The following is a 10,245-nucleotide window of genomic DNA, read 5'->3' as shown; positions in this document are numbered from 1 at the left end:
TTTGATAACATTAATATTTTAAAATTTTTTATCAGTGTATGAAAAAACATGGTCGGTAAAAAGTTGATTTTATGACGATGTCAAAAATTTTACTGGTAACAGCCAACGCCGTTAAGTTTAGTTTGCGCAGAAGTCTGTTTTCATTATTTGGTTGTAAAGAAGCCGATTAGATTTTTTATGTGTGTTTTTAATACGGGTTATTTTAACGCAAATTTATCGGTTAAAATTGTACAATTATTTGATAAAATCAGTAACAAAGTGAAAAATAAATAAACCACAACAAAATATGATTAAAATTCGCTGGAATATGCAATGTTAAAGTGTTGTAAAATTTCAGATAAATTTTGAAGCTGACACAAGTGATTACTCTTACGTTTCGTTTTTATACACCAATAGCAGGCAGCATTTTTTCATTTTTCGTTTCGCTTGTACATTTATATTCCACCTCATTCCGTAGAGGCGGACGAGAAGAAAAATAAAATCTGTAAAAACGAACTTTATAATTTTAATGAATATATACCGAAAAATTGTGCAAAAGTTATTGAAAAAAATTTAAAACTATACTGAAAAAGGAGCTTTGTTTGTTTATTGCCTAGAAAGAAAAAACAAACAAAAAAATACAAGACGGCTTTAGGTGGGCCGCATACGATATATTATTACACTCGTGGAGTTCCCACTGTGCGTGCTGTACTTCTAAAAAATTTACCAGCACACACATTTGACAAGGGTTTGTTTTTCGCTTGTATAAGACCCTTCAGAGAGTTTTGTTTCTTTGGTCTTGGAACATAAAAATTGCAAATTAATAAGGAATTTATACAATAAAAATATAAATTCGACCTAAAGGTAAATATTGCAAAAAGTATATATTTGATATTTTAGTATAATTTTTCTTGTTCTCTTTCCTTCATATTTTCTTTATTGTTACCCTACTGTCTGCCATCGAATTGTAAGAGATTGAATTGTCTAGTTTGTTTTATTTCGCCTTGTTTTGTATGTATGTTTTATTTTATTTTTTCTGCCTTGGTTGTCTTCTCATTATTATCGTGAATGTGAGTCGTTGTTGCTCTGCTCTGATATATGTGTGTATTCGTTGTTGTTGTTGGTTTTTTTCTTTGCGCATCACAACGGCGGGAAAAATATTTTTAAGGTGACCAGATGTTGTTGAATGCAAAAAATAGTTATTCCTTTATGTTTGTTTTCTTTCTTTTTTTTACGTATTGATATTATGCTGACCTAGGTTTTAAAAAACAAAGCGTTTCAAATTCTTTTTAAATTAGATAAGTCCGTAATAAATTTTGTATATTTTTAAAGTCCTAACAAATGTGAGCAACATCCTTTTTTAAAGCAGTTCAAAATTCTGTGTTAGTTTGTAAATCTGCCTGTGATTTTCAATGTTGTTGGAACGCCTCCATGGGTGTTGGGACCCCTCCCCATTTGATCTTAAAGTCAATTCAGATTCTTGATTGATATCATTCTTAAATAGTCCTTTGACAACCTCAAAAGATCACCCACAGTAAGTGCTGTTAACATCTGTCCCTGTTACTGAAATAACCAGGAATAAACTTCTCTTAGAGTCTGTCAACCTCCAATCTAATCTTTGTTTCTTACATCACATGATTAAATAAAATCGTTCTAATAAAAATCTTTTATTTTTCAGTTAATGTCTATATATCCCCTATTGCCGATTTGCGTACTTGTGGATAACTTAATATTAAAATGGAGGAGATATCAAGTTTAGATTCATTTCAAACGGACGAAGCAAATTCATCTGCTCGACCAGAGTCTGAAAATACGCAACATTCTTATAAAGATGTAGAAGAAAATACAGGTCATGGCGCTGGTGGTGGTGGCGGCGGTGGCGAAAGTGCTACCAAAGATAGTAATGCACCTGACGACGAAGGTGGGGCCAATGAAGACGATTTCGAACAAATCTCAGAAGGGACCTTTGAAGTAGATGAAAATTCTCGTGCCACTTCAGCAGGTCCACCGCCGGATGAAAATGCAGAGGGCGGAGGTAAAGGAGACGAAGATGAAGGAGGAGAATCAAGAGATTTCGAAGAAGTTGATGCAAATGTATCGGGAAATAATCCCAATGTTGAAGAATCAGATATGTTGGGAGAGGCTGACAACACTCTGCCACAGTCTAATGATGACGATGACAATGCCATGGATGTGGATCAGCGGGCCAACAATGATAATCAGGATGATAAAGAAGGTGGTAATCAGAGTGATGATGACTCAAACAATAAATCTTATGAACGTAACGATAATGAGCAACAGGATGAGTCTATGGAACCTCTGCAGCAAGAAGCTGACGACGACGAAAGAGAGGAAGGAGCAGATCAACAAGAGAATTCTAATGAAAACAAGGATGATGAGGATAATGAAGAAGGAGAGGAAGGTGATAAAAATGATGATGACGAAAATAAAGATAAAGATGATGGCAAAAAAGACAATAATGAAAATGCCGATGGAGAAGACGATGGTAAGATTAACAAAAAAACTAAACTACTAATGATTTTAACAATACATACAAACATATTCATTTTAGAACCTGTTGAAAATGTACAAGAACCAGAAGAATCTGATGTTTGCTTAATACCTGACGACACGGAATCAACAGTTACAGACGCCGAAAAGGAACAAGCTATATTAGCCCGTGAAAATGCCGAAAAAAGAAGCGACGAGAAAGAAAATAATTCCAACGATAAAAATAAAGATGATGATGGCGATAAAGAAACAAGTGAAGAACAAACTGAAGCTGGCTCATATTCTCACGAAGCGCGTGGTAAGTTTTTAAAATTCTTTATTTAGTTAAATTGTATTTAAACATACATATGTATGTACATATCTAAATCTGATCTATAATCATTGTAAATTAGTCAGTATTATGTAGTTGTTAATAGAATTTGCCTTATTTGTATTTATTTCTATCTTTTGCTCAAGCTCAAGCTAATAAAGCAGCTGGAGCCGAAGCTCAAGTCAATGAAAATCAATCAAATGAAGAAGGTAATGAAAATTTGTATTTAAATCTTAAATCATTTTATTTGCTTTATTTTTAACTCATATCCTTGTCCAAGCAATAATAGCACAAATAATCATGTAACTTTATAAGTTCTTTACAAGTTGAAATAAGATTTTTATCTCAATTTCATAAAGAACAAACCAATTTTAAAACATTTCACTAAATGGACAAGGTGGCATATACAAAATGGACTATTTTTTTAGCAAATATAAATTATGTAAAACTTTAAACTAAATTATTATCAATATACAAATTTACAGAGAATAATTCTAACGAGAATCCCGATGGCGAGGAACCGCTCTTGGAAGAACTTCACTCAAGTACAAATGAAGCCAGTAGTGGAACGAAAACAATTATTTCCTGGATTGTAACAACCACGCAAAAGTGTGTGCAATGTAATGAAGAAAAAGTCTGTGGTTTTCGTTTCAAAAATCCCGATACATCAGAATTTGAGCATTTGTGTGATCATACCTGTTCCACACTATTTATGGAAGCAAATGCTGGTAAATATTTTATACGTCGCAAAAAGTTCTTGATTGAAGAACTACCGGCCAGCGAAGACAGCGAGGAAAATAAACATTCTTGTTTACAATGTAAAGAGGAAAAAACGTGTAAATATTTCTTTAAACAAGACGATGACACTTTTTACATGTGTAACGATGATTGTTTCAATCTACTAAATGCCGAAGAGCCAGAGAAATTCAAACTTAAGAGACACTCGATTAGAGTACGCAATATCGGTGCTACTACCATTTCCAATGATAATGGCAAAAAATCAGGCGAACCTGAGTCGAGAGTAGTTGCTCGTACATCGGCTGAAGCTGAAGCGGCTCGTCTAGAAAGAGCAGCTAGTTTTGTGCGCCGTTGTGCTGATTGTTTTTCGGAAATAACATTGGGCGACAAGAATCTTATATGGGAAACTATGGATTTTTGTAATGAAATTTGTTTGGGAAAATATCAGCGTACAATTGGTGCCAATTGTCAGACGTGCCATGGAGATGTTCCACACCCAGCATTGGGCAAATATTGTGTGCGTTTTGGCTTTGATGTACGTCAATTCTGTTGTGCAGCTTGTTTGAATGAATTCAAAAAGGGCTTAAAAACATGTTCCTGTTGTCAGAAAGATATTTCATCCGGCAATGAGGGTTTCTTGGCCCCAGTAGGCGATAAAGAACAGTTTAAGGATTTCTGTTCTCAGTCCTGTATGCGACGCTATGACAATATTGCCAATCCCAAGAAGAACATGCGCAGCGATGTATGCGCCGTGTGCAATAATGATAAAACAGTACGCGTTGAAATTATTCTAGATGACAAAGAACACAATTTCTGTTCAAATCCCTGCTTTTCGGCTTTTAAATTTGTCAGCAATATTGTGGCCGATCAATGTGGCATGTGTTGCAAATATTTTGAGCGTAAATCTACCGAATCCTTTACCATTTACTCGGAAAAACGTGCAAAGGTATTTTGTACACGTGTATGCCTTAACATTTACATAGTGCTCAATCGTCGCATTGTCTCCTGTCAATGGTGTAAAGTGAAAAAATATAATTTTGACATGATTCTCAAACAGCAAGATAGCCAGGAAGTACAGATGTGCTCCCTTAACTGTCTCACCTTGTATGGCGTTTCGATTAATGCTTTTTCGCGCACTGTTACTAAATGCGATAATTGCACAAATATGGCTACACCGCAGTACCATTTGACCATGTCCGATGCTTCTATGCGTAATTTTTGTACATATCAATGTGTTATGCAGTTTCAAAGTCAGTTTGCTAGAACTCCGCTCACCTTGGAGGCTGACAGTAATTCTAAGTCATCGAATATATCGACTTCAAGCCACCAGTCAAGCGGTAAATCTGGTAAGGGTGCAGCACCATTCCCAACGGGATTGCCGAAACGTGTAAAACTGAAGGGTGGATCTCAACAATCACCATTGCATGTAAGTAAAATTGTTATATTTAAATTGATTTGTTATACAGATTGAAGAATCCGCTGAAAGTTTTAATTTTAGTAAAATTTAAATTTTACTTTTTTGTGGCAAATTGTGTTCATCTCATTTAAATGCAACTCTTATTTTCAAAGTAAATTGTAATAGATTAAATATATTTTCCATATAAGTTGTTATATTGTTGTCTCTGTCACTCGCATTGAAAAAGTAACGTTTAAATTTGTCATTAAGAAAAATCCAAACGAAAAAATTATAATATTTTATATTTAAAAAAATTCACTTTTTACCAACATGTCTTCTCTAAAACAGATGAAATTATCTACTAAAGGCTCAGCTTCCAAACAAAAACAGCCTACTATGCCAGTAATATCAACAGTCTCATCATTGGCCAGTGGAGAAACTGAAACAATGATTGGTAATGTTACCGTTAGACGAACCCGTATACGCGGACGCAAAGCAGAATCTCCACCACCTCCTGCGTCGTCGTCTTCATCATCCGTTACAAATAATAGTCAACTGATGAGAGGACGATCACGTAAAAGTGCCATTATAGAGCGCTCACTAACCCCCTCACCGCCTAGAACTAATAATAAACGTAGCGGTAGTAGTAACAATAGCAGTGCTATGGACAAAATTGTTGAAAAGGTTACCGTACAAACGGAGACTAAGATTGTTGCTGTACCGCCATATCCACCTGCTGTTAGAAATGTAATGACTAGTTGTAAGCCTCGTACAACTACAGTGGGTATACAATCTGAACCCGAAACGGCAAACGTGGGTACACAAACGGACAAGGATTACTCGAACAAGGTATTGATACCTGTACCTGTGCCCATTTATCTGCCACAGCCTATGTACATGTATTCAGCACCCTTCCCAGTGCCAGTTCCTATTCCACTTCCAATTCCCGTACCCATCTTTATACCCACCACCCGTAACTCGGCTCAGGGTATTATGAAAGAAATCAAGAAGATTCAAGACAAAATGCCAGCTGATCCATTTGAGGCTGAACTTTTGATGATGGCCGAAATGGTAGCGGAAGAGAAACGAGAATCTGACTCCGATTCGGAAGATGAAGTTAAACCAGATCCAGCAGTTGTATCACTGCAATACAATAACAGTGTACAGCAGGTGGATGTGACCAACAACGCTTACGGTGAAGATGTCTTACAAATGGCTCTTAAAATGGCAACTGGAGATTATGATCAGCCAACAAGTACGATTGATTTGGAGTCGGCTGTAACAGCTAATACAATCACTAATCCTCCGCCTGGCATGGTGCAACATGATGATTCTATGAGTCACATGAGCGGTCATCATATGCAACAGCAACATCACATGATGGATGCTCAAAGGTGTGTTACACCTTAGACTTTTTTAGTTTAATTTTGTCTTTAACTAGAATTTTAAATTTTTACAGAGGTGCTCGTGGCCGCAAACGTGGCGCATCTGTAGTTTCTTTAGTCTCTCCGCGCAACAATCGCTCACCCGTTAAACGTCAACGCATTGAAGAAATGGAACAAACACCACAGGCACAACCGCAACCAATGCAACCTGTCGAAAAGCCAGATGCCAATATGTGTTTAAAATATACATTTGGTGTTAATGCCTGGAAACAGTGGGTGATGACTAAAAATGCCGACATTGAAAAGAGTTCGATGAGAAGACGTCCCTTCAAAACCGAACTACTGCAAATGACAGCAGATGAGCTAAATTATTCCTTATGTTTATTTGTCAAGGAAGTAAGAAAACCCAATGGCACCGAATATGCTCCCGATACCATATACTATTTAGTATTGGGTAGGTTTTTTTCTTTTCTTTACAACAATAAGAAATTTTTAATAACTAATAATAATTTGTCTTTGTTAAAAATTAATTAGGAATTCAACAATATCTTTATGAAAATGGTCGTATAGACAACATATTTACGGACACTTATTATGAACGTTTTACTGACTGTTTAGATGAGGTAGCACGTAAATTTTCCGTGCTTTATAATGATTCGCGTAAGTTTAATCATATACATTGTAAAGATTTAAAAAAAAAAATTAATTTAATATAAATAATTTTGATTTTTTTAGAATATATTGTTACACGTGTGGAAGAGGAACATCTATGGGAATGCAAACAATTGGGCGCTCATTCACCGCACGTTTTATTAAGCACTCTTATGTTCTTTAATACAAAACATTTCAATTTAACTGTTAGTATTTGTTATTTTTACAGAAAGTATAATTTTTGAAATTTATACATGATTTTTTTTATTTTTGCGTTTATTTTAGACCGTCGAAGAACACATGCAATTATCCTTTTCACATATTATGAAACATTGGAAGCGTACTGGTCAAACAGCTAAAACACCGGGTTCGCGTAATGTCTTATTACGCTTTTATCCACCACAAGCTGGACTTGGTAAGTAGGAAACTACATAAACGTAGTATGTATTGACATATAATATCTATAACCTTGGTTATAGTCTATAGTCAGGACTGTAAATCAGTCGATAGCCAAGACTTTAGATTAGTCTATAATCTGGACTTTAGATCAGTCTATAGTCTGGACTATAAATCAATCTATAGTCTGGGCTATAGACACGTCTAAATAGTCTAGCTCGTAGACTTTGATATTTTTTTCATTTTTATACCCTTCACCTTCGTAAGAAGAGTATATAAGGATCCTTTTAGATAGCTGAGTCGATTAAACCATTTCCGTCTGTTTGTATGATTGTTGAAATTAGTTTTTACAAGACCCCAGATATCGGCGAGATCCGAATCTCCAATAATTCTGTTAGACATGCTTTCTGGAAGATCGCTATTTAAAATCAGCGAAATCGGTCCATAAATAACGCAGATATGAGCAAAAATTCTAGACGACATCTGAAAATTTCATCAAAAATTTAGATTTTTTTCATGTTCAGACAGAAATTGCAAAAAACAAAAACAAAATACATAATTATACCGTAAATTTTGTTATTGTACTCTTGTTTATTAAAACAAGGCAGAGCGTGAGCAGCATAGCAAGAGTAGTAGAGCGAGAGCAGCACTAGTGTGTTGTTATTAGCTAGAAACATGAAATTAAGTATGTGGTTCCTGCATTAAGTTAGAAGCCATAACTTTCTATAATATTGAACCTAGAAATATGAAATTAAGTATGTAGAGTCTGCATTAGGTGAGAATCCATAAAAGCGACTTTTTGGTACTTTTTCGTTTTTCAAAAGGTACATTTTGAGTTATCTATAATAATGAACTAGGTTAGGTTGGGAAGGGTTATACACCGTAAAAACGGCGTATATTCACTCGGAGACCATAAGGTCCATTGTGATTTCCTTCAAAAAGTGAAGATTCAAAACAGAGAAAACAAAAACGCTAAAACAACACAAGATAGAAGGAAAATAGGTAAAGAGGATATGTGGATAGGTAATAACAAAACAGACACATAAATAACCATAAATACTAATGAAAATCCATGCCCTCCTATAAAATCCAGTCAAAGAAGTGACTAATTCCCTTGACAAAACCTAGTAGGTTGCGAGGGTTAAGTCCCGCAATTTCCCCCCAGTTCGCCGTAGAACCTATTCCCTATGCATTTCAGCCTAAAGTTGCTCAATCGTCTCTACCTCCTCCTCATCTTCGCATAACCTGCATTAGTCCGGTATACTACTGTCCCACTTACTGACAAGGGTTTTAACAGAGCAGTGTCCAGTTAGAAACCCTATCAGAACCCTTCCAGTCTTTCCAGTCCTATAAGTATTTTGGTAGCACTCATATCAAGTTTTGGACAGAGGGCCATTGATATCTTGCAATCCAATCTACTATTTCAGGACTGGTTAATGATGTCGCGCATTCTTTCGAATATCATACTATTATAGTGACAAATGGGTGGTTTTACCATCCTCCCCTTGTCATCTAACCAGTCTAACTAGTTCGTCTGCAACCTCACTGCCCTGCACATTACAGTGCCCTGGCACCCAACACAATCTAATGACTAATAGTCTCATAATGTCCCTAAGGGCATTTCTACAATCCACAAACCAATGCTCTAATGAACTAAGAAACATGAAATTAAGTATGTAGACTCCGGATTAGACGAGAACACATCAAAGGGGATTTTTGGTACTTTTTCATTCCACAAAAGGTACTTTTCTAATTTTCTATAATATTGAACCTTGAAACAAAAAATGAAAAATATAGAGTCGGTATTAGATGAGAACTGGAAAAAGTATTCTTTTTGGTACTTTTTTTAAAAAGGTACTTTTTGAATTTTCTATAATTTTGGGCCTAGAAATATGAAATTAAGTATGTAGAGTCGGAATTAGGGTTCTCAAAAGAGTTCCTTTTCGTTTTTCGAAAGGTACTCTTAAATTTTCCATAATATTGAAACTAGAAAGATGAAATTAAGCATGTTAAGCCTGAAGTAAGTTATGTTAAAGAAGACTTTTTGGTACTGACTGTTTTTTAACACACCGTGGTGAAGGGTGTAAAGGATGTAAAACTCTTACTTTTTTTTTTCAAATAATTTGTAACAAAAAACACACATTTTCATATTACAGATGCCAATCCCCGCAAAAAGAAGGTTTATGAACAACAAGAAAACGAAGAGAATCCCTTACGTTGTCCAGTTCGTTTATATGAATTCTATTTGTCAAAATGGTAAATACAAGTTAAAATATGTAAATACATACTTATATAGAGCATATTTAAACATATTTTTTTTTTTTTTTTTTGTTTTTTTAGCCCGGAAAGTGTTAAAACACGCAATGATGTCTTCTACTTGCAACCAGAACGTTCATGTGTACCCGATTCACCAGTATGGTACTCCACCCAGGCTCTCAGTCAAGAAGCATTGCAGAAAATGTTACATCGTGTAAAAATGGTTAAGGAAATTAATATAGCGCTATTGACAAGTTAATCATCTCAATTTGAAAAAGATGTTTTAGCAACGAAAATACAGCACATTTAAATAAAAATCACTATGATTTAATTGCTGCTTAAAGCGTGCAATTTTATAGAAATACTAATTCACATTATTATTATTTTTATTATTTTTTCTTTTTAATATTTTCAATAATTTTTAATGAAAGAAAAATAAGAAACATAAAAACACAATATTTTTTAAACAGAAAAAAATATCAATAAAAAAAAGTAATACAACACTTAAAGAAAAATACACAGTAAATTAATCAAGAATATACAAAAGGATTAATACAATTTTCATTTGTTTTTGTTCGTTTCTTATTTGTACAATTGAAATATTTTTTGAATTAATATAAAAA

The 10,245-nt window shown here is 34.7% G+C and overlaps 1 protein-coding gene across 2 annotated transcripts; it reads left to right on the top strand.

The window, feature by feature from the left end:
- Positions 1-137: 137 nt before the first annotated feature.
- Positions 138-9,990, top strand: LOC111686831 (zinc finger MYM-type protein 4). Of its 2 annotated transcripts, XM_023449213.2 has the most exons (12): positions 138-843; positions 1,658-2,485; positions 2,552-2,788; positions 2,947-3,009; positions 3,286-4,964; positions 5,283-6,328; positions 6,394-6,773; positions 6,854-6,979; positions 7,055-7,176; positions 7,256-7,385; positions 9,523-9,622; positions 9,707-9,990. In XM_023449213.2, the coding sequence occupies exons 2-12, from the start codon at positions 1,717-1,719 to the stop codon at positions 9,879-9,881; spliced, it is 4,827 nt and encodes a 1,608-aa protein (XP_023304981.2). In that variant the 5' UTR covers positions 138-843; positions 1,658-1,716; the 3' UTR covers positions 9,882-9,990. The 2 variants fall into 2 exon arrangements, with proteins under 2 accessions (XP_023304981.2, XP_023304982.2); XM_023449214.2 differs by lacking the exon at positions 2,947-3,009.
- Positions 9,991-10,245: the final 255 nt, after the last annotated feature.

This window comes from Lucilia cuprina, chromosome 4 (assembly GCF_022045245.1).
Source record: "Lucilia cuprina isolate Lc7/37 chromosome 4, ASM2204524v1, whole genome shotgun sequence".
NCBI lineage: Eukaryota > Metazoa > Arthropoda > Insecta > Diptera > Calliphoridae > Lucilia > Lucilia cuprina.
This window is presented reverse-complemented; position numbering and strand designations above follow the sequence as displayed.

Excerpts from the sequence above, each read along its gene's own strand:
- LOC111686831 (XM_023449213.2), top strand. The coding sequence starts at position 1,717 with ATGGAGGAGATATCAAGTTTAGATTCATTTCAAACGGACGAAGCAAAT. Across the intron at positions 4,965-5,282 it reads CTCAACAATCACCATTGCAT|ATGAAATTATCTACTAAAGG; the intron begins GTAAGTAAAATT and ends TCTCTAAAACAG. Across the intron at positions 7,386-9,522 it reads TCCACCACAAGCTGGACTTG|ATGCCAATCCCCGCAAAAAG; the intron begins GTAAGTAGGAAA and ends TTCATATTACAG.